General features: G+C 39.7%; 1 protein-coding gene across 7 annotated transcripts in view; it reads right to left on the bottom strand.

The window, feature by feature from the left end:
* DGKH (diacylglycerol kinase eta) overlaps positions 1-25,640 on the bottom strand; it is a 166,829-nt gene that overhangs the window by 70,975 nt on the left and 70,214 nt on the right. For all 7 annotated transcript variants that reach the window (XM_074564792.1, XM_074564811.1, XM_074564785.1 and 4 more), the window contains 2 exons: positions 5,419-5,529; positions 3,635-3,715 (listed from right to left, as the gene is read on the bottom strand). In XM_074564792.1, the coding sequence (XP_074420893.1) occupies positions 3,635-3,715; positions 5,419-5,529 (192 nt within the window). The remainder of the gene's footprint in view (positions 1-3,634; positions 3,716-5,418; positions 5,530-25,640) is intronic.

Below are 25,640 nucleotides of genomic sequence, written 5' to 3'. Positions count from 1 at the left end.
TGGAAAGCTAACCACCCACCCCACCCCCCCGACTCCAAACCAGTGCAGGCGAGGCCAGAGATGTCTTACTTCACGGAGCTGTGTTGCTGGGAGACTGGGTTAGGCAAACACAAAGAAAAAAGCCACAAGATTTAGCGAGATGACAACTATTACCATATTTCACTGTCAAATCAGATGACACTTCAATCCAGGAGAGCTATAAATCCAAATAATTTTTCAAAATTAATTTGAAGACTCCTTAGAGAAAACACTGTTTGCCTTAAATTACCCAGGACATGAAAATAAATAGTGTCTCCAAAGCCATTAAAGCTGTAGCCCCTGAGATTTCTTTTTTCGCTATCATGTTCCCCAGAAGTCTTGATACTAGATACAAAACATGCCTTTGGCAAAGAATGAGATACTGAGTGGCCTAAAGGATTATAAAGGATATAAAACACCAAACACTGAAAGAAAGCAAAAAAAAGAAAAAAACCCCACCCAAAACACTTTTCTTCCCCCCACAAAATTACATCAAGATTATAAAATCACAGAATATCTCAAGTTGGAAGGGACCCATAAGGATCATTGAGTCCAGCTCCCTGCTCCTTGCCAGACCACTAAACCATATGACTAAGAGCGTCATGCAGATGCTCCCTGAACTCTGACAGGCTTGTGCTGTGATCACTGGGAAGCCTGTTCCAGTGACCAACCACCCTCTCAGTGAAGAACTTTTTCCTAACTTCCAACCTGAAATTCCCCTGGCGCAGCTTCATTCCATTCTCTCATGTCCTACCACTGGTCACCAGAGAGAGGAGATCAGCACCTTCCCCTCTGCTGCACCCCTTGAGGAAGTTGTTGACTGCCATAAGGTCACCTCTCAGCTTCCTTTTCTCCAAGCTGAACAAGCCAAGTGACTTCAGCTGCTCCTCATAAGTCTTGCCCTTGCCCTTTCACCATCTTGATCGCCCTCCTCTGGACTAACTCCAACAGTTTGATGTCCTTATATTGAGATGCCCCAGACTGCACAAAGTATTCAAGATGGGGCCACACCGGTGCAGTGTAGAGTGGGACAATCACCTCCCTCAACTGGCTAGTTATGCTGTGCTTGATGCACTCCAGAACAGTGTTGGCCCTTTTGGCTGCTGACTCACATTCAATTTGCCATCAAGCCAAACTCCCAGATCTCTTTCCGCAGGGCTGCTCTCCAGCCTCTCATCACCCAATTTGTACCTCTAACTTGCTCTTGTCAAATTTCATACGGTTGGTGATTGTCCAGTTCTCTAGTCTATCCTAATATTTAGATGAATGTCTTATTTCATGATTCAGTGATCAATAGTAACATTATCAGTCCCCCCGGTTGACTGGAGGTTTGCAAATTTGATGCCCACCCACAAGAAGGGCAGAAAGGATAATCCAGGGAACTAGAGGTGTGTCAGTCTGACCTTGCTGCCAGAGAAGGTTATGGAGCAGATCATCTTGAGTGACATCACGCAGCACATATAGGCCCACCAGGTCATCAAGCACAGTCAGCATGTTTATGAAAGGCAGGTCCTGCTTGACTAACCTGATCTCCTTCTATGACAAGGTGACTCGCTTAGTGGATGAGGGAAAGGCTGTGGTTTTGTCTACCTAGACTTCAGTAAAGCCTTTGACGCCATTTCCCACAGCATTCTCCTGGAGAAACTGGCTGCCCATGGCTTGGACAGGCATACTCTTCGCTGGGTAAAAACTGGCTGGATGGCTGAACCCAAAGAATAGTGGTGAATGGAGTTAAATCCAGTTGGCAGCCAGTCATAAGTGGTGTTCCCCAGTATCGGGGCCAGTTCTGTTCAGTATCTTTATCAATGATACGGAGAAGGGGATTGAGTACACTCTCAGTAAGTTTGCAGATGACACTAAGTTGGACGGGAGCGTTGATCTGCTGGAGGGTAGGAAGGCTCTACAGAGGGATCTCGACAGGTTGGATCGACTGGCCGAGGCCAATTATATCGTGTTCAACAAGGCCGAGTGCCAGGTCTTGCACTTGGGTCACAACAACCCCATGCAACACTACAGGCTCAGGGAAGAGTGACTGGAGAGCTGCCTAGTGGAAAAGGACCTGGGGGTGTTAGCTGACAGCTGAGACGTATTCTGTTACCTGACAGCTGAATATGAGCCAGCAGTGTGCCCAGGTGGCCAAAAAGGCCAATAGCATCCTGGCTTGTATCAGAAATACTGTGGCCAGCAGGACGAGGGAAGTGATTGTCCCCCTGTACTCGGCACTGGTGAGGCGGCACCTCGAATACCATGTTCAGTTTTGGGCCCCTCACCACAAAAAAGACACTGAGGTGCTGGAGTGTGTCCAAAGAAAAGCAATGAAGCTCACAAAGGGTCTAGAGCACAAGTCTTATGAGGAGCGGCTGAGGGAACTGGGGTTGTTCAGCCTGGAGAAAAGGAGGCTGAGGGGGGACATTATTGCTTTCTACAACTACCTGAAAGGAGGGTGTAGAGAGGTGGGGGTCGGTCTCTTCTCCCAAGTAACAAGTGAGAGAACAAGAGGAAATGGCCTCAAGTTGCACCAAGTGAGGTTTAACTGGGTACTAGGAAAAATTTTGACACTGACAGGGTTATTAAGCATTGGAACAGGCTGCCCAGGGAAGTGGCTGAGTCACCACCTCACGTAGATGTGGTGCTTAGGGACTTGATTTAGTGGTAGTCTTGGCAGAGTTTTCTTAATTTTCTTTTTCCTGTAATGGAGGCTACAGTAAAGGAATTCTGGGTCTTCAGGGGATGCTGAGCCTTATATCCTGTCTTGAACAATAAGTGACAGTAATGACTGCTGGGATCCTCAACTCATCATCTTTGTATGCCTCATTATTCCTCATCTATCCTCACACCTGCATGACAGCTTTACTTCTGGCCAGGTGCAAGGCAGAAGCAGAGCTTCTAAGCAACAGAAAGAACGTTTTCAAAAGGCAAGCTGGTACCTCACACAACCACCCCCTCCTCTAATACCTTCTGTCAAAGTAGTCTTTTTAATTGCATTCTTAGTAAAGAAACTTAGATTGACATAACACGATGGACTGTCCAGGCCAACACAGACATGTCTTTGGAGTGCTCTGACTAGTGCAGTAACTGCCTGGGAGCGAGGTGGACTGCCTTGGAGAGAAATAACCAACACTGGCAACATGGACCACCTGTGAAATTAAAATCCTCAGGGAAGTGGAAAATCAAGATTTTAATAAAGAATAACAAGATTTGCAGGTTAAGAACAACAATGCCATTGCAGTCAGCTGGAGAATTAAAGGAATAGCACAACTACACTTGAACCAATTCAGCACGCCACCTCAAAGACAAACTACAGCACATAACCAAGCTGTACTAGTAAGTACTAACCAAGTACTAATACTGAACCTTGCTGAATTTTTAATGCCTTGTATCATCATCTTTTGAAGCAACTGTTATCTAACATTCTAATTCCTGCTAAAAAGAAATCACAGAAACAAATCAATAGCTGATGTGATATTGTTCTGATGTGTTATACCAAATACGTTTCCAAATAAAGCATATTTTATTTCCAACTAGAGAAAAACAAGAAACAACTCAGAGGATTCTGGATTTTCTTAGTAACAGTCTATCCACAGCTTTCAAGACCAGTATTGTAATGGTTCCATACCGTGAAGCTGTTGTTGACATTTTTTGTGCTCGATTCAGCTACACTGGCATCTGACAGGTCAACTTCATCAAATATTAGAGACTGTGAATGAAAAAGAACATAAAAGCATTAAATATCATCTGAGTCCACTTTCAGGTATGCTTACAGTCTGTGCTTTCATTTCCTTGTGTCCATTCCAATTAGAAAATAAAAATAGAAAAAAAAAAGTGGTGAAAAAATAGAAAACACTGATGATGTGATAAAACTCCCTATTCGACCCTTAAACACAGTCCTATTTGCTATCTAAGTGGTACCTGAGAGCATAAAATAGTGGCTCCAAAAATATATATTGCTTTAAAATCTTTTTTTAACCATTTTTTTTAAATAGATGCAGCTTTGGTGTGTCTACTGTGTAGCATAAATGTGGTGTCAGAGGAAAGAGATTCACACTTAGTAAAATATAGATTAACCAATCAGTTTTAGGATGGAACTCTAAATTCATGAAGGGGAATCTATGATACGGTATCCATATGAGAAAACAGAGCACAGGGGCCTGAAGAGATCCCTTCCACTCCTTTGCATGGTGTTCCAGAAAGAGAAATATATGTTGCCTCTGGCAAAGGATTAATTAGGTTCTGTTAAATTCACGATGGGTTTTGAAGCACAGAAGGGAAGACCAACAAAAATGTCTCCCCCTTTCTTTAGCCATACCACGTTCTTCGTCTTGCATGCCAAGGGAAGGAGAATCGATGCTGGGGGAGTTTCAGCATGTCTGGATTTAACGTTACAGAGTATTTGTGCAACTGCCTATTCATTACACCTCCTTTTCTCATCGTCATGGCACAGATGATGTTGCCATTCTCACAGCTCTCATCTGCCGTGTTTATTAAATCTTTATATAAACTGCTTGTGGTAGCACTATGTGCAGACAATTGTGACAACGGAGATACTTCAGTGCTGGGCTCCCTGGAAAGACGATGTTTTCCTTGATTCATCACAGCCACACAACTGTGCACCATACAATTATATAGTCCTAGAAAGAGAGGTCTCCATGCCTCAGTAATAGTTTTATTGAGAAGACCAGGCTATAGAAGATGATGGAGACCTGAAGCACCTCACCTACAGCTCTCACGAGTCGCTGCTACCTTGCAGGGTGAAAAAAAGTAATGCCAACCGCTATGGAACAGCACAATCTGAGCCAGCCCAACAAGCCAAAAAGTTCTCAGTCCTGGCCCTGAGGGGGAGGGAGGAAATGCCTTTCAGAAAGAAGATAAGTATTCCCCTCTTCCCACCCCCAATTTTCCCACCAAAAACTTCAACTGATGGGAAACAGCTTTTCCCCTTATATATCAGATTTGGCAGAAAATCTTCCGATCTTTATTTCATGCAGCCATTTCCACCTCTTTAATGGCAATATAGGCATTACACTACAAGAGTTTTAATGGCATTTGTTTCGAAGGATAACTTCTGAGCATTATACTATTTCTACTCTTTTTTTTTAAGTGTTAGATTTGACCTCCTGACAGCCACCCCCCAAAAAAACCCACAACTCCTTAAGGTGAATTTATCATTTGTCTGAATAGTCAAAAAGGTTAAAATAACTGTGATAAACTTCATTTAAAAAAAAAAAATACAAAAGAAATCACCAGTCTTCATTAGTTATTTAACACACTGTATTTTATATGCAACAATTATTTAATAAAACAATCACTAAAAATCATTACATTGTTATTATTACACTTAGAAATCTAAACAAAAGTGAAGTTACAAGTGCACGGCATTAGGCACTAATAGCATAGAATTACCTTTGAATCCTTAGCATAGTAAAGGGTACGCCCCCGAAGTTTGAAATAACGCTTTTTCCACCTCTGAAAAGAACTGGTTTGCTTCAGTAGTAATCCTTCTTTTATACTTGTCTGAAAAATATTAAAATACAGAAGACACAGTAAATACATATCTAAATTACCACGCATACAAATGTAAGTTACACTTTTAAAAATTTATGTTACGTCTCATATAACCGTGAACTTAAATTCGTATCTATTCACATTAAATTGAGACTAATTCTCTGGACAACCAGACTTTGCACTGCTGTTTTTTAAACAATGACAATGTTGGCAAAATGATAATTTTACACGTAAACTGAAAAGGCGGTCTAGAGGCCTATAATTATTGTGAAGAACACAAAATAATTCAACTGTCTGGACAGCTGCAAATCCACAAATAATAAAGTGAGCAACAACTGATGGTGGCACAGTTCAGAAAAAATTACTAAAAACCTTCTACACAAGGTCATTTCCGGTTCCAAATTTGATTATGTTGAGGAGAAAAACATTTTCCACATGGGCACTAATTCAACAAGGGACTTAAACGCGTGTCTGATTCAAGCACGTCCATTATGCCTTTAAAACAGAGGGACTGATCCAGTACGATGCAAGTCATGCGTGACTTCAAGTGCATTGCTGAACTGAAGCTTTCAACGTGAAATCAGCTTACCGTTAGGAATAATTATTATATGGAAAGTATGAGAACGTAACAGCTAAGGATATTTTTATCAAGCAAATATTTTTAGTCAAAAAACGATTCGCCGATCCAAACCTTTCCACTGCAGACTGAACCCTGCCTACATAAAGCCCTTTTTTTCCAAATGAGTAAGACACAAATTAGCATATTTTAAAGGGGTATGCTGCTTTCGCCACCGTGTGTGGGATTCATCCAACCGATTACAGAAATTCTCCACTTAATCAGATGAAATGACAGAGCATACTAATTGCATGAGGCTCAAAATTCATTTTCTTCAGGTTTGAAGCAATCATAGGGTATGAGGCAAAGCAACTACATTTGGATATTATATTCCAAAATGTTTCCAGAATATTTACAATTTGTAGTGTAATAACGAGATGCAAATCTTATAATTTCTAGACGATGTGATATAAACATCACTTAAAGTTATTCTAGACCTTTTAGAGACTTAACCAAGACCTGACCGAAAGTTCATAAACATCTTCTGTTATCAGATGTCAAATTCTACTTAGCTTAAATGCAAGCAATAAAAATACAGAAAAAGCAGAAATTAGATTGAAAATGAAATGAGAAACATCGCAGTTACGTTTCGCACCCTTCAGTTAGATACTCCTAATGTCACAAACTAAGAATATGGTCCAACAATCACAAAGCAATTGAATTAATGCTCTTGAAAAAGCAACCCTCTGAGGTTAATTTGGATTTATCTCCCTTTACTTCACATGCCAACCACCTGGACCAAGGCATTTGGTCAGCCCTCCGGCTCCTGCTCAGGGGTAGCAACCCCCTGCTGAAAGGGTCTGCTCACCACACACCGTTTTAAGATTCCTTGCGATTTTCTGACCAGACTCTAAGATAAGCTAGTTATATACGATATAAATAGATTTAATCAGTTAGCACATACAAGCACTTATTCAAAGCTAGTTGTTGTATCCCTGCAGCACCTCTGTTTCATATCGCTCTCTAAGATTTTGGAAGCTCATCCCACGGGATGGGAGTAGATGACTTGTGTGTTTATCAAGGGTCGGAAGACGTAAGACCAGAGAAATTCAGTTCCAAGGAAACAGTACTTCACATACATGGCAGGCACTAACTTACTGGAAAAATTTCCAAAATGAAAGGAAATCCATGTTCCCTAAAACACACTATGTGTACTAGGAGACACAGAACATACATCATACTGAATACTTTCAGGAATTTTTAAATCTGTTCAAAGAACATAAATCTCCCTAAACCTTGAGTAATTACTCAGTAAAGAATTAATTAACTCTTCCATGTAATTTTTATGCCTACATAAGCCATTTCCCCTATTTCTACTCACCCCTTAAAAGACCAATATCCCTAAATCAAATTAATAACTTCAAAATTAAATCCATTTTGCAAATCAGCCATTTCAAATTAACTCCCTACAGTTGGCAGTAGATAACCATGCAGGCTCTACAGAATGTATTTTTGTATCAAAATGTTAAAAAAAATAAAACATTTATCCAAGAAATGTAAGCACTCCATAGAATCACAGAACGGTTTGGGTTGGAAAGCCCCTTAAAGATCATCTAGTTCCAACCCCCCTGCCACGGGCAGGTACACCTTCCACTAGATCAGGTTGCTCAAATGAAGTAGACATCTGAAGTTTACATTTTACCACCAATAGATATACTGGGCTGAGGTCTGAGCATCTTAAATAGACAATTCCATGGCTGCAGGCATCACAACTGAGCATAAAGCTTTGGCCCGATATCCTTAATTAACTTCATACAGCATTTAAAACGTGCAAAAAACTTCCAGCTGCCAACCAAGTTACTAGGTAATCTGCTAATAATGCTTTCCTGAATCTACACACAAGTCACAGCACTTACAGTAATTTGAGATCGGAAGGGACCTCTCAGGTTGTTGAATTTAGGTCCACGTTGTTGCCTACAACCAGGTCACATAAAATTTTTCAAAAGCGTTGATCAGGCTACAGCTGCACCTTAAGAAAGAGATCGGTACCCTTTCCTCTCCCAATGGCAGTTAAGACAGTGCTCCAAGATCTCGCTGTTCTGAGAAACCTTCGTCTAATTAATCTCAGCTTGACATTAAATCTGAAGCGTAAGCAATAATCACTGCCAGTTATGTTAACGCCTTTCCTACTGTAATTTAGGAGAAACAAGAAATGCACATCCCACAATCCCACACTACTTCTCACTTCTACAAAATTACCTCTCATCTGCTTGCCAAAACCTCTCACTTCCCCACACAGCATCTTGTATCATCTAGTAATATAACATCCCCCCCAGAAATACTGGACTATAATAAGAATAGAATAGAATAGAATAGAATAGAATAGAATAGAATAGAATAGAATAGAATAGAATAGAATAGAATAGAATAGAACAGAACCACTATTATAGAATCACTAATAATCTTTACTGCTTTAGCCATTAAGAAAATGATTCACAATATTACAATCTCAACATCACAGTGCTCCACAGTGGTATATTTTCCTGAAGAAATCTAATTATAAAAATCGTAGCCACATTTCATAAAATTAAGAACGTGTACATATGTGTGCAATCACCCAAGAATGTTGAATGCAACTCTGTGTTGCCATAATGTAAATGACAAAAATAAATGGGATTTGTGGGTATTTTGATCACTAAAAACTGAGAGGCATCTTCTTTTATATCAGCAGATTTTAAAATATTAGGTCTATAACATTTGAAAATTCAAAACTAACAGTTCTAATTTCAAAGACAATGAACCACACTGCCTTACTTCTCATTTACTCTGTTTATAAAGTCCCACATCTGTGCGAAAGTCAAATTTTTTACTTCTGTTGCTCCTAGAAAGACCCAAAGAAAGGGTAAAATATCCTGAACTTATAGAAGAAAACAGTAAACTGACTATGGACGCGTTATTGGCAACTGCAAACTAAAACATTTAATGATTGAAGATAAAACTCTCCCCTCTACTCCTTTTCAGGTATATAAGTGGACATACTGCTCAAAAATGTGTCAGGAGAGTGAAGAAAAGAACATCAGGAAATTTCTGAACATGAGAAGAATGAAAATGAGAATAGAAAAGGACACAAAACAGGGCAGGTCAAACGTAAACAGGAAATTAAGAAGGTGAAGAAGAATTTTAAGATCACGTTGCAACAGATGCTCACGCTGAGACTAAAATGTTCCTTAAATACTTTGAAAGATGAAAGACAGCTAGGGGGTTGGCAGGATCATTTTTCAGCAGAGGTATGAAAAGGGTAACTCCAGGATGAGAAGATCACAGCAAAGAAGCTCAACAAATTCTTGGCATCTGTCTTTACCAATGAAGATGATGGGACAGTATCTCACACAACGTGTTCTTTGTAACATCAAAACAGCTACATCAACACGAAGCACGCATAGAGGAAGTACCAGAGCAGCCAAATCACTAACTCATGTGGACCAGATGGCACTGACCTGAGAGCCTTGAAGGTCCTGAAAGGATCACTGATACTAACTTCCAATACGGGTCCATAGAAAAGAATAATATTGCTGAGCCCATACACACCCCATGGGAAAAAGTCACCAGAGCTTTTGTAAAGAAAAATACTGCCTTGCTACCTGCAGGGAGTTCAGGGGGTGGAGAGGAAAGCATGGGGATAAATGAAGATCCAGTGGACTTAGACTTTCAGAAAACCTTTGGCAGGGCTTCCCAGTAAAGGCTACTGAAGAAATTAAGTTAGAATGAAATTGGGAAAAGGGTATTTATGTGGAAAGTTGCTCGAGGGATAGGAAGCACAAGTAGGGCTTAACAGTCACTCTCTTCTGGATTGCCTAGGAATCAGGTTTATTCAAATTCAGTGCCCCAAAGAAGGATCACACAACGAAATCTCCGTATTTGCAGAAGATACTAAGTTCTTTCAAGTAGTCAAATTCCATGCCAATGGTGAGGAACTCAAAGGGCGTTATAAAACTGAGCAAGAGAGCAAAGAGGCAGAAAACAAGCTTTAGCCCAGGCCAATGTAAAATGTTCTGCTTCGGGGAAAAAATCTAAACCTCATGAACATTCTCACATCAACTTTGAGTGGAGAAGAAATCTGGGAGTCACGGTTCACAGGTGTCTGTGCTCAACCACAGCCAGAAAAGCCAAAAAAATTTGGCTGTCACCAAGAAAAGTAACAAAATCAACACAGAGGATGTCATTTTGCTGCTATATAAAACACTGGTGTACCAGACAGTTCTGCTCTCTCCAACTCAAGAAACAGGGTTAAGAGAAGGTACAAAGAAAGGCAACACAAATGATTCAGAGGATGGAGCAGCTGCCTTACAAAGAAAGGCTAAAAAGGATGGAACTCTTCAGTTTGAAGAGCAAAAGACCAAGGGAGTAATACAATCAAACTTTATAAAAGCATTAAAGCAGAGTATGGTGAATGCAGAAGTGTTGCTCACCAAATCCCACCATATTATAACAAGGAGGGATGTGATTAAACTATATTGAGATCAGCTTAACAAAGATAAAAAGCAGCACATCTGTACATTAACAGGCAGTGATTTCATGAAGCTTGCTGTCACAAGAGTTTGTAGAGGCAGCATGTACACAAAGAGGATTAGACAAATTCAAGAACACCACCTCTGTATGCAGTCCCTTTAATCCACCACGGGGAAGGACCAGGGGAATGGACTGCAGCCATACTCACATCATCCTGCTCCTGAACAGCCTCTCCTATTTCGCTGTTGAAGATGGATTCTTGTCTGGCCCAGGAAAAAAATTTGCAGGTTCAATTTTTCCCACGATGTTGACAGTATCTCTTTTGCTTTGAAGTCATAGAATGTGTTGGGTTGGAAGGGACCTTTAAAGGTCATCTAGTCCAACCCCCCTGCAGTAAGCAGGGACATCTTCAACTAGATCAGGTTGCTCAGAGCCTCATCAAGCCTGGCCTTGAACGTCGCCAGGGATGGGGCCTCCACCACCTCTCTGGGCAACCTGTTCCAGTGTCTCACCACCCTCAAGTTGGATGTTTGTGTTTGGATGCAGACCTAGGCCCTCATTTAGTAAAATAATTAATATTTGGATTGTTGACAGACTAGGCCATTAAAGAAAAAAATAAAAAAAGAGACAGTAGTATTTTATATTGTTTAACCCCCTTCTGTGACACTTCCTATTCATATGAATTTGCAAAGTTGAGTATTGAAATAAAACCAATCCTTTTCTTTTTAGTATTGTGGACAGTTTGGTACATTTTGACCATCTGCACAGACATGGCTTTAGGCAGTCAGTCTTCGTTAAGTTAAAAGGTAAAGTCTCACAGCTCATATTAACTCAGAGCCCCTTAAAATATTCCATGTGTTCAGCAAGTGGAAAATTACTTTTATCATTAAAAAATGTGACAATCAAACTCTTGATTTTGATTCAAATTATGACCTGGGAATTCCAAGCTTGTGATTTTCTTGACAATCTCTATACAACAGCTTCCATTACTGTCACTTATGCTGACAGATTTTTCATTAGTTACGTCAAAATAAAAATAGATTTTTATCTGCCAAGAATAAAAACTTCATCAGATGCTCAGTGCAAGGTTACATTTTTATTGAAGATTCCTGATCATAGTGAAGGGAGCCCAGCATCTGAAAATTAAAACCAAACCAAGAGCTATGTTATACCTATGAATTTATACAGCTAAAAACGGTCAAAATGAAATTGAAAAACAATATGATCACGTTGACTATATAACAGTGCTTTAATTTCAAGAAAATTTTAATTAGAAAAGGTACCATCAAAAACTGATTGCTCAGTGGAACACGTGGAGCTGTATCGTGGGGTACGTAAAGCACCAGGCTTGCCTCAACGGAGATGCCCCAGACCGCTGCTGCTAACGCATCCTCCAGGTCACATTAGTGTCACAGAAATCACAAAAAGCGACGAGTTGCATATGCTCAGTCTGTCATTGTTGATGACTACAGTTATCCCTGTCCCATTAAAGGGAAAAAAAACCCAACAGTCTAGCTAGCTTTGAGAAAACAGCTTTCCAAAAATCCCAGAATGAAAGCCAGCCACACTCCCCCACCCCCATCCCCACCACAACACTAACCTGTGATTAAGCATCATTGGTTTTGTGTAATACTAAACCAATATGTTCTTCCAAAGTTATTCTTATATTCCATATTTTTGGGGCCCTTTATGTGGACAGATTTAGCCTAAGTGAAACTGTAATACAAATTAATGCAATTATACAGCTTATGCAGTGCACTTCTTCCTCAACATTGTTCTCCTTTCGTGTTCCCTTCCAGCCTACGTTGTGGAAACAGATTTTGCAGTACTATTGTTAAAAAATAAATATATATTTATTTTTTTTTATATGGTAGTCTAGTAAAACATGAATATGAATTTGCAGATAAATTGCCGTAACAAAGATATCTTGGTAGCAAGGTGAAGTTCAAATAGCAGATTGTTTTAAAAATAGAGGTTATAGCATATGTCAAAAATGCAAAGGATATTGCCATATTAGGATGAAACGTTACACTGGGAATTAAAAGACACAAAAAAAACTATTTTAGATATGAACTCGATACTAGACTGAGAATTGGAGAAGAAACTTTATCTGCAGTTCAAGTATTTAAACTCCTAACTTCCACCCATGTACAACATGTTGATCTCGCTCTGGGTTCCCATTAATCAGGGCATGAAACAGCTGTAATACACTGAAAAAAGGATAAAACACTTTATAGGACTGTGACTTAGTGCCAAAGATTTAAGGGTCTTGGTGTTATTACACAACTCAGCTAACTTAGTCTTAGAGTAGTATTTTATAGCTACCATTTAGCGCTTCAAAAGCTGTTCCTTTTAAATTAACATGCTCTGAGCAGAGGGATTTAAAACAACTAAGTCTAACTGGTTTTGAGACAGAAGAATATAAGTGGTACATATCTCAGGAAGAAAAAAACTGGAAAAAATAAAACCCATAATAAACAGTTAAAGCACTCAGCTGGCAAGATTTTTTCCTTTACCAGAGTTATTTAGGTCTTGGTCTCAACTAAGTAGGAGGAGCACACAACACACTTGCCAGTCTGTAAAGTATATGCAGTAAAAGTCCAAAATAAACCATTTTGCCACCTCACACAGCAAAATGCGGGGGAAAAAAAATCCCATTACATTTCCACAGGAAAGAGCAAACTCTTCCTCTAGTTCTATCCAGTGTAAATATGCAAATAACAGTTGATCAGTTACTTGAGGAAATTACAAAAGCATCATATAACAAAAATATATATTAAACACTGCTACAAGCTTTTAAATGATCCTTTCTTGAAAACAAATCATAAATTAAGATTGTCATAGCAAACCTTCTGTGTTTTACTTCTTGCAGTTTTAATTTTTGCCCCTCCAAGAATGTTTAAACAAATTCCAGTGATGCTGTCAGACTTCCTAGGAGCTACGCTGGGTGGAAAGGAGCCTACGCAGAGCCACTTAGAGCTTGTGACTCTCCAGGGAAAGCTGGGGAACAACTTATTTCCTTCTGTCGGGCTTTTTCTACATCTCTATCTGACTTCCACTGATCAAATTAGGAAAGAGAAAAAGCTTTTAGCAACAGAATTCACACAAGGCCAGGAAGAGTTGCAGAACAGAATAAAACAGTTCAGTTGGAAGGGACCTACAGCCATCATCTAGTCCAAAACATACACATTGTAAACATAAAATTGCAGGAAATCTCAGTACCACGCAAATGGGTTTAAAAAGAGTAAGTTCTTACAATCTTTGTATTTATTCACTTCTCTGAAAAGATGAAAAATGTAAAAATACCATCCCATCCGTTCACTCCTTAGCCTTTTTTAAATTACCAGCCATCGTTAGAAGGTGATCGGTCATTGCAGTTGATAACTTACTCGATACTGAAATCTATAGAGACAAATAGACACCAATTTCACAGACACTGTATCCCTATGATCTGCAGATTCCTGACGTGTTTAGAATTACAGAGAAGTTTATTAACTGAATACCCAAGAATTCCTGAATTTTTATAGTCTTTCCGATTGCTGCAGATACAGAGATTACATGCTTTAACCTAATTCAGTGGCTGCACTCCACTGCAAGTTTATATTGGCCCCAATTTCGTTTTACTGGATGGCACATAAAGTCCTCGATACACATTAATCATGTTTTGAATTACATTTTCTAGTATTTTTCCACTAACAGTCTTAGCTTAATACTCTTACTTCTAGAATAGTTAAATCAATAAAACCTTTAACTCCATAATAACTCAAAATCAAGGATCGGGATCTCTCACTTACCTACACAACTTTTCAGGCATGGGGAGACGAACAATAATATATTTCCCCCTATTGAGAAATTAATCTTTACGTGAGAAGGCTGGGAATCTAATTTGAGTGACGATGGTAAAACTGTACTAGTGAAATATGCAAAAAAGAAAAAAAAAACCCCAACATACAGCAACAGGCACTTAGAAGAGCTAATGTAACACAGATAGGGAAAAATCCTTTTGATTATCATCAAAATTATTTAGAGAAAGTAGAAATACAGGATAAATACACCACAGATTGGCAACGTATTCCCAGTTTGACTGCAGATTTTATGTGTCACCTGGGGCAAAGCAGTTACTGTCTGTTCTTTGGTCTCCACACTGCAAAAAAACCCAACTTTCTTTATTCTCCTCCACAAGAGTCTGGTTGTGATTTCTTATCATTTTATTGAATGTCTCACTAGAAGTAGCATTTCATTTTGATCCAATTTGTTCATGAATGACTTTTTGAATGACGGGGACTTCAGAAGTAATAAAAGTGGAACTAAAAAAAATACACGATCCCTACTATCCTTTATGATCAGAATGATAGAAAAAATTGTTGAAAAGCACAGAACTGTAAACAACGCTCCAGGATAAAAAGCTGCATTTTGAGACAAGGAATAACACAGAACTTTTTAAATACTTGTACTGTGTAACTAATACTAGTACCGTAGGCTCAGCTTACATATATTGACAATTAAGGAGCATGGTTTTTGCAGAATCACAGAACAGTTGAGGTTGAAAGGGACCTCTGCAGACCCATCTAGTCCAGCCCCCCTCACAAAGCAGTCACCTACAGCAGTTCGCCCAAGACTATGTCCAGTTGAGACTATCTCCAGTTGGAGAACATCTCCAAGGATGGAGACTCTACAACCTCCCCGGGCAACCTGTTCCAGTGTTCGATCAAAATAGAAAAAAAAAAAAAAAAAAAGAAAGGGGGCAAAAAAAAAGCTTTTTCTTCTGTTTAGATGGCATTTCCTATATTTCAGTTTGTGCCTATTGCCTCTTGTCTTGTCACTGGTCACCACTAAGTCTGGCTCTGTTTTCTTTACACTCCTCAGATATTTGTGCATATTTATAAGATCCCCCTGAGCCTTCTCTTCTCCAAGCTAAACAGTCCCACCTCTCTCAGCCCCTTCTCCTACCAAAGATGCACCAGTCATCTTTGTGGCCCTTCACTGGACTCTCTCTCCAGTACGTCCATGTCTCTCTTCTACTGAGAAGCCCTGAACTGGACACAGCACTCCAGGTGCATCCTCACCAGTGCTGAGTAGAGGGTCACCTCCCTTGACCTGCTGGCAATACTCCTCTTACTGCAGCCCAGGGTACCGTTGGCCTTCAATGCCCCATGGTCCTTCTCTGCCAAACTGCCAAGCTGCTTTCCAACCAGTCAGACCCGTGCCTGACACAGCAATTGCCTTTGCTGAACTTCATGAGGTTTCTGCTGCCCCTTTTCTCCAGCCTGTCCCTCTGAATGGCAGCACAGCCATCTGGTGTATCAGCCACTCCTCCTCATTTTGTATTGTCTGTACACTTTCTGTGGTTATGCTCTCTATTATCGTCCTGGCCATTATTTAAGATGTTACACAGCATTGTCCCCAGTAACAACCCCTGGGGTACACCAGTAGTGACTGACCTCTAACTGGACTTTGTGTCAATGATCACAACACTTTGAGCCTGGCAGCTCACCCAGTTTTCTGTCCATCTCACCATCCATTTATCCAGCTTGTACTTCATCAGTCTGTCTACAAGCGCATTATGGGAGACAGTGTCAAAAGTCTTGCTGAATTCAAGATAACAATATCCATTGCTCTGTCCTCATCCACTGACCTAGTCACTTGGCTGCAGAATGCTATCAGACCAATGGCTTCCTCTTCATAAAACCATGCTGATTCCTCGTGATCACCATCTTTCATGTGTTTGGAAATGGTTTTCAGGGTTACTTGCTCCATCACCTTCCAAGGGACTGAGATGAGGCTGACTTCCCCAATCCCGTCTGTACTTCCCCAAATCCTCCTTCTCACTCTTCCTGAATATGAGTAATATTTGCATTCTTCTAGTTCTCATGAACCTCCTCCAGTTGCTATGACCTCTGAAAGGTAATAGGGAATGGTCTTGCAATGTCATCAAGCAGTTCCCTCAACACTTGGAGGTGCAACCCATCAGGTTCAGTGGACTTGTGTACATGCAGTTTAAGTGTTCCTGAATTTGACCCTTCTCCACCTAAGGTAAGTCTTCCTTGCTCCTGACTTTCGCACTAGTCTCAGGGACCTGGGATTGCAGAAGGCTGCTCTTACCAGTAAAGACCAAGGTGAAGGCAGCACTGATATTATCTTGGCCTTCTCCATGTCCTTTATCACCAGGTCCCCTGCCTCATTCAGCATAAGGCACAAGTTTGCCCTAGTCTTCCTTTTTCTGCTGATGTACCTGTACATGACCTTCGTGTTGGCCTTCACATTCCTTGACAGATTCAACTCCAGGTGAGCTTTAGCTTTCCTAACCCCATCCCTTAATGATTTTTTCTCCAAATTCCTTCTGGGTCACTCGCTGCTGCTTCCACCTTTTGCATGCTTCCTCTTTACGTCTGAGTTTTTTCAGAAGCACCTTGTTCACCCATGCAGTAGACTGCTCTTAAGATTATAGGACTATCACAAACAGCCAGATTCTGACTCTCTGTCTTTCACTCTACCTTCTGTTAGTTCTAAAAGTGAAATTCCTCATAGCAAAACCACACCTTCTTTCTAAGTTTGCTTTTCCTACATTTCCTTATAAATATTATTGAGGTACCCCTTGCACAATTTCTTCCAATCAGGATTTTCTTATACAAAAGTCTAGCAGTTCTAGACAATGTCTGGAGCCCAAATTGGCACCAAAAATCCCAGTTCCAGTTACTGTATTGTAATTAATTTGTAGTTATTAAATTTAGTAGGTCAGTATTTTATAGGTTGGCGTATTTTGGAGGAAAATAAAACAAAAAACAGTTTGTGATATAGTATGAATAAATGCAAAACAGATCGGAAGTTGACTTTCCAGGCCACTAACAGTCCCCTGTAACCTCCGGTAGGTGGCTTATTCATTGCACCTCAATTCTGAACAAGCAGAAAAGGAATAACACTTCCTTGTCTCAAAGCGATGTTATGCTGATACGTTAACTTGTTTGTGCTGCTACATATAAACGTACATGTACCTACTGAACCACTATAAATTTATGAAACAGATTATTATCGCAAGAGTGCTGATGAATTCCCCAAAACAGCAAGGCACGTTCAGTAAAGGACAAGGTCTCAGCTGTTTCTAGCGATTCTCATGGTAAAATCCTATTTTCCTTCCCAGTTTTCAGCAGCATCCCCAGTGGAAGCAGAATTCTCACATTACAATGACAGGAGGAAATTCTCTCTTTTGAGATGACCAAACTGGAGAGCAGAAGAATAACATACATCGGACCCTCCCTTCCCCTCTGTTTACTGACAGGAAATAAGAGCCTGTAATTACTTTTGAATTCACATTCCCTTTGTGACCAGGCTCATTCATGTACGTGCTATTTTTTCTCATTCAGAAAACACAGTAAAGCTGCTTCTCCGGAAAGACGATGTCTCTGACCAGAACGGAGCAGATCAGTAATTCTCAGAGTTCTATACAGTATGGCTCATGCTTTTCTATCCATCAGGGAACCTCTTCCCCAGCTCTATATTTTCTGGCTCTTACTCTGTGTCCAAACCCTTGAGTCGTGGAACGCAACGCAATACCTCACTTCAGTCCATGGGAAAATCAGGAGTGGATCCTCTTGAAACATATTTCTGGACACATGAAAGAGAAGGAGGCAACTAGACACAGTTAGCATGGACTTGCCAAAGGTAAATCACACCTGAACGTCGAGAAATCTTTTTTAAGACCCCTGTATCAGATAATAGCACAGCACCTCCCATTTCACTTGCTGTTCAACAGCTCTAATTGCTAAAATATAACACACATAGTCACTTGCTTTTCTTATTTCGGTGAGTTAAGCGGTTAAGTATGGGCTTTGCCTTTTCAATTTTAAACAGCTGGGTGGTAATGTTTTCCATTTAAACAATTTAAATTGCTATTAAGAAAACAGCCCTAGTATAAAACCAAGTAAAACTAGAAACATGAAAATAAATGTGCTAGAATAAAATTTGACTGTAGTTGTGGTTGGTTGGTTTTTGGGTTTGGTGGTGGGTTGGTTGGGTTGGGTTTTTTTTTGAGGAAAGTACTTTCCATATAAATAAATTCTCAGTTTCGTAAAACCTGTCACTTTACATATCCATGGTGTAAGAGGATTTGGCACCTTGAAGGTAAAAGCATTTATGTGTTTTACAGTGTGCTTGCTTTCAGACTGTGATGGAAAAGCTACTTTCCAGGGGAGCTAAAAAAGGCAAATTCTATTTCAGCTTCAATAAAACCTCAAAAATATTCTGAAATCTTTGTTTTAACAGTGTATCCTCCATACTCACTAACAAAACCAGAGACTCATAAAGGACCTAGAAGAGGCACAAAAAGTTCTTTTAGTCCACACTCTCCTCCGAGGTAATACTAACTGTATACAGATTTGCAGAAGCAGGTTATCTATCATCTTGTTCAGGTGTCCCATTTTTTCACTTGAAATTTTTTTTCTGGCTCATTTTTTAGCAAAAAGAGGCCACTATCATCCAACATCTGCATCAGAAGACAGAAAGCCACGAGCAGCAGAGGTGCTGCACGTCATAAGCCTGCATTCATTGCTTCCGTAGAGTTAACCTTCACACGTCCAGCTCCCAATCACAGAAGCCCTAGACAGAATGATGGGGATCTAAAATCCGGCTTTTCACATGACCTGACTGTTGTCATAAAAATACACCATCCTTCTTTACTTTCTATTTAAATGAGGTCTGCATCTGCCTTTGTCAGCCATCCTTAGACTATTCCCATAAGACACTTGCCTGAAATGTTCTTAATGCCCCTGGTTACAGCGATCCTCTACCACTAAAATGTTTTCCCTTGTGTAAACCTCCCTTGTTGTACTTTAAACCCATGAAGTGCCATTGTAGAACAATGATACAGATGTAAAATGTCAATAAATGAACTCAAAATTCAAAGGCCATTCCTAATTTACAGTACTTTGTAAGGAGAAAAACAGGGAGAACAGCAATCACTTGATAGGACGATTGTTACTGCTCTTCACTTGGCATGCTGCAATTTTCTTTTGTCCAAATCACACTAACTTTTCACCAGGAAAAAATATTATGAACACACAGTTATTAAATGAGTCATAAGGTTGTTTTGCTTTTTGACCAAACTAATCAATTTACCTCTAGAAGCACTTTTAAACAGAACAACGATGGAGAATTGCAAATGCTTTTCCACAGAGGATACAGGTTATGAAAGTCTTATATCCTGCTCTGTACTAAGATTAGGCTTAGCATACAGCCCTTGAGGTAGATATGATTATGCTGCGTGAAACCTCTCAATGAAGTACCATCTTCAAGAGCATTTATGAGCGAGAAGCTCTCCTCTCCTCTGGGATGCGGATCGAGTGTCCTATTTATTTCATTGGCCTTTCACATGAAAGTGGAAAGCATGGAAAATATTTTTTTAAAAATAGATGTGGTTAATCAGATTTCCTCTTATGTTTCCTGATCATGTTTCTTTGGTATCTGCTCTCTTCTGTTTAAAATACTTTTATTCTCACAATTGCTTACTTGTGTTTAATACAGGTATGATAAACTTTTGAGATTGATCCAATTTCTAAGTATTAAGTACTTAAGGAACGTCTGTTCCTCTGATAAGAGCTTCTCTGCGATAAGAGCTGGAGGACTTTGCAAGGTGAACCCTAGAAAATCTTGCCCATGCTGTCTCCTGTGCTGTGATAGTCAGAGAAGGGAAGACACAGCCACCGTGCAACGTTTCAGGTTAAGCAGCCAACAACAGTTAATTTGTTGTTAAGACAATACCATAAGGAGCTTCAATGACTGAGGCACAAGTACGCATATTTCAGGACCAGTAATTTGGAGCAGAAAGGTGGGGCAGGTGCTCCTTGGCTCTAAACCCACCGAAACTTCCGAGCAAGAACATCCCATTTTCTTTGCACACTTGTGCTGGAGGCTGAGGTACATTAGAACTTTCTCCACGCGCAGAGGAAGTCAGAGAAAACAAGCTAAAATCATTGAAAATATATTAATCAGATCTAAGCTGTATGATGAAAATTATAAATCTACAGGATGATCTTCAGTCTTCTTTCAAACTAGCTCGGCTTCAAAGAAAAGGCTAGGTAATTACAGTCTTATGCTAGCTTAATTCCAAGAAAAATAATTCTAGCTATTTGTTATAGTGCTTTTCTTGTTAAAAATGAAAACCCCTTCAGATGGAATATTTTAAGAAAAAAATATGGTCTCCTACTAGCAAGAAGTTTGGGAATAAATGTGATTAATACTCTTTTTTTTTTTTTTTTCCCTCCCCACCCTACCCTCCCCCCCCCCCCAGCCCAAAAAGGAGGTGCTTCTCAAACAGTTAAACGGTCTGTACGCTTCATATCTTGCTACGCTAGCCCCACTGATTCAGCTGGGGAAACAGAAGAAAAACTAGACTTGCCTATTTATATGTATGACACGTCGGCTTTATTTATCTGGGCTGAAACTACCATCACTAGCAATTCTAGAGACGCAGCAGTTAACGCTGCAAAGAAAATTGATGTTTCCTACAATCTAAGACATCTAAGGCAAGTTTCAAATCAGCAGTGCTGATTTTAAAGCCATTCCACTGATTTATCCCATCAGCTGCGGAGGCTGCAAGTGCTTTCCTTTAACACCACAGCTACTGGCTGATTTTCAGGTTGCCAACTGCAAGGTGATCAACCAAGTGAAACTGGTGAAGAGCAGCCAGAGATTTCAGGAGGGCATTTGGTCAAGCTTCATCGAGCAGCAGCCTCTAAGGGTGCTCATCTGCTCGACAGTTACCCAAACTGACAGAGGGTTATTCATCTAATGACGCCGCAGTTGCTGCTTTCAAACTATCATTGGAGACGTTGGACAGGTTTTCCACGCACAACATGAGCACACGGCAAAAAACGCACGGTATTTTAATCACAAAAGAAAAAAAACCCTTGTCACCAGACCTTTCTCTCTGAACTACAAATCCCAGCTGCTAAACCCTCAGAGGCTTTCAGTTGCACTTCAAAATGTAGCTCCACAGCCTCAAAAGGGGCAGAATATATCAAGGCCTAGGCGTACATTCCCTTCCATTAACTGGCGTGGTAAATGGCCTGTCAACACAATACCATGGGCGCCATCGCCAACAACAGCCTTAAACCTCTTTATTCTCCACTGGAAGTTATGGTTTAATTTATATACCTGTTAGTTAATGAAGGTCTTAAACTCACAAGAGAAGCCCGTGGGGGAAAACGCATGGACAGGCGCTGACAAGCTAACAGATGACGAGAACAGCGGGAGGCCTTGAGGTAGGTTGGTTATTGAAGGCTAATGGGCTCCTCCATCTTCCCCGTGCCCACCCCCTCTATCTGGAACACAGCACCGAGCCACAGAAGCCCATTTAATTAATGGGTGCTGCTAAGCACCAGGCCTTTTGCTTTTTTTTCTGCTTTAGAAACTGGCTGGGTTAGAATTCTGAATGAGAAGGCCGAAGGTTTCTTCACGTGTTTTCTAATATACCTTAAGGTTGACAGAATGAAAATATTCATTTTCTATACGTAAAAAAACCTGACTGTCCAAGTTTGAGACAAAGACCAGGGAAGCTGCAATTTTTACATTTCCAATACAGAACATCTTTTTTCATTATTATTTATAATCCTCTATCTGTTTTAAGACCTGACTTCCATGGGGTGTGAGGTGAATGAAAAACATAACTAAAAATAAATATTCTGATATATAAAGCACAAGCGCCTGGAGGGAGGGAAGTGTTTTCTTTGCAGGTCAGTGGGTTCTTTTTTTTTAAAAAAGTTTTACAGTAGTTTTACTTTCTGCTGCCTTAATTGCCACAGGTGTATACAGAGCCTGCTGTGCCTTGGAGCATCCTTTCGATACCATTTATATTTGACCACACAACGCTAGGTTTTACATAAAACAGAGTTACTCCAGGTCTCAATGGGCAAAAACTGTAATTAATCCTAGAAATTACTTGCTGTGATTGTGCCAGTCGTGAGGATGAGGATAATATAGAAGCGATCTATATGAAGGAACTACATATTACCTTTCCATGGGACCCACATATAGGTGAGAATATGCAATCCTGATAATGAAATGAGGTAGCTTACAATGCAAGACACAGAGACAGCTCCACGACCAACTTGGTACTAATTGTAAGGAATTATGATAGAATTTAGACAGAATTTAGATATAACAGTGATAATTTTGACTTTAAAGGTATATCATTAGCATGCACAAAAATAATTTAATCCTTTATAAATTCTAAGAGATATCATTACGAAGGAATAAATTATTATGAAGCAAAAGTTTCCTGCAATGTTTCAAAAAATACATTGCCATTATTTATAAAATTTATTACATATTGCAATGACAAGAAATTATTAGGAAACAATAAAAATTATTTTTAATTCAATGTGAGCATTTCACACTCTGCATAATTAAGACCTGCCTATATACTTCCTGAAAAGAGATCATAAACTGGTTTATAATTAGTAATTCTGCTTTCTACAATAAATAGACGAGTCATACAAACAAAGAGTATTTCTACACCTTCCTAGAAGTTACCCGTTGCTTTGAATCAGGCATTTATTTCCTTAATGTCCCTTGCATATCCTTCTGAGTACTCTTGTTCTTTACGCTACTCTTTTACATAGAAGGACGTCATAGACACTTCCAGTGCATGGACTTTCTGGACATAAAAACTACTTTGGAAGTAAATACTGTGAATAATGTGTTAACAGAAAACAGCCGATGCCAATGAAATCTCATGTTAATCTTCTTTATATGCATTCCAATTTACGTTTTACAGGTTATTAAAATTATTGCAGATTCTATACCTGAAATTTCAAGGTGTAGTTTCTCTAATCAAGCCATAAAAGCTGTTGGAAAAGCTAGTTCTTACAGCACCTTCCTAAGTAACACTGACTTTGTCACAATATTATGTGAAAAGGAGAACCCGCGCTGATTTTTGTAATCTCCCAATACCCTACATCTGACGTCCTGAACAAACATTAAGACAAAACACAAACACAGTGTCCTTCTAAAAATGGTCATTTCCTTTTAAGTGAAAATAATCCACAAAGATTTTTATTCCTTTTTATAGAAACCCGATTACAGTTAACGACCACACGGGGGTAGCAGTGTGATGGTAATGCTCAGGTAGGGTGCCTTGTGCTCAGCAGCACACAGCAACGCAACCACACTGGCTGCGTGAAGTGAGCGTATTTTTTGATAGTTTACAGCATACATACTTTAACTATAGGATGTACATACACGTGGCCAACTGCAGCACCAAAATCGGAATTTTGAGAGACTCTTTTGGGAGACTCAGGGAGGAAGTGCTGCAAGTTATCCTTTCCTTCTGTGAAGGATTTGTTGTGGAAGAAAGAAACAGTCGCAAATCAACATTTAGTGAGAAAATAAATAAAAGAGTTTGGGCAGTCATTTACCGAAAGCTGACATTTTCAATCCCTAAGTTACAGAAAAGTAAACATTTTTCCTAAGGCATGCTGGTAAGCTATCCGTAGTTAGTCACTTCTGGCCTTAAATACAGATTTGAATTTTCTATACATAAAAGAGGATGCTCGAACTTTATTCTTACGAAAAGAAAGGTTAATTCCTATTCTCTTTTCAGTGTGAAATAGGGTCAACCTTTTTTTCCTCTTAGTTACATCAGCCAGTATCATAAATAACTCACAAGAGTTGGTCTTGTGAAAGCCACTTGCCTTTTTTAAGATAAGTATATAAATATTTATTAGATTTGTACCGCGTGCAAACATAATAGAGGAGAAAAAAGGGGAAAGTGGTTACTTGCTATATAAATAGCTATAAGTACATACAAGATCATACAGTGCAGTTAACCCTTTATAACAAATTGGTTGTGCTATGTGATTTGTTCTTATTCAGCTATGTTGATTCACAGGCTTTTTATTATTTTACTCACACGCATTCTATTTTTGATATATAATAACTTATATTACAAATATGTATTATTTTTACACATATAGAGGTCCCAAATGCATTTGGTAGCAATCGTTATCCATGGTCAGAGACTGCCAAGAGAATACAGGCAGGAAAAGAAAGAAGTTTTGAAGTTGGCCAGCCAAGCTTGAGCTACAGGCCACCGATTTGTTCCTCTCCAGCACTGGGGTTTTTTCCCCCCAGTGCTTTGGCAAGTAATATGTTGCAAAGCCAATAAACTCCCGCATTCCTACAATCTGTGTACAGGCAGCATTTGTACTAAAATGGAAAGAAGTATTGTTAAGGGCTTGCCCAGACCTGAAAGTTGCTGCAGATTATGGGAGTGTTTGACGCTAAAGCGTAATAGCCGGTCCGTAACCCAATGTGCAGTCACTCTTACCCTCAAGCAAAAGCATTGCATTCCTGTTTTGCTTAATCCCCAGTTAAAGAACTTCTTTGCTGTCAGGATGATTCATTAAATCAACAGCTACGTCTGAAGTAATTCTTCAACAGAGCAAATTCGGCTCTGACAACCCAAGAAAAACACAGGAAGAAAAAAAAAAGGTCAGAATGGGGCAAGGCATCTGTCTCATGGTGAAAACAGACGAAGTCAAGGTGGACAAGTGAAGGCAGCAGCTTCTTCAGCGGTTACTGCAAAACACGACAAAATTCAAGAGCGCGAAACTTATTTGCCACACCAAGTCGCTCTGAAGAGGAGGAGGTTGCTTCTAAACGGGAATTTCAACTGCCTGGTTAAACACAGCCTCATCTCACTTTATCTGAATAACGTTACTATTTTACAATATAATATAATATTAATTAATATAATACTACCACTGTAATACCTTCATTTGTTAGTTAATACCTTTTTTCCTAAGCCAGGCGAGGCTAAGCAGTTTGTGCTGGCACAACTGCACTGGTAACTAAAACGCCTGTGTTATACAGGCTTAAAAACGACCATAATCAAAGCGGATTAGAAAAACTATTCTTGTTTTTACGTGGTGTGTTTGCTAAATCTTTTACAAAATTGTTGCTTTAATTGTAAAATGTAGTAGAGTCAATTCTTCCCCTTTGTAAAGCTCTCCACAGTGCCGCAGAGGAGGACATTGCAAAACAGTAATAAAACAGGAAAATG

Source organism: Larus michahellis, chromosome 1 (genome assembly GCF_964199755.1).
Source record: "Larus michahellis chromosome 1, bLarMic1.1, whole genome shotgun sequence".
NCBI classification, from domain to species: domain Eukaryota; kingdom Metazoa; phylum Chordata; class Aves; order Charadriiformes; family Laridae; genus Larus; species Larus michahellis.
The sequence above is the reverse complement of the archived record's forward strand: the minus strand, read 5'-3'. Positions and strand labels throughout refer to the sequence as shown.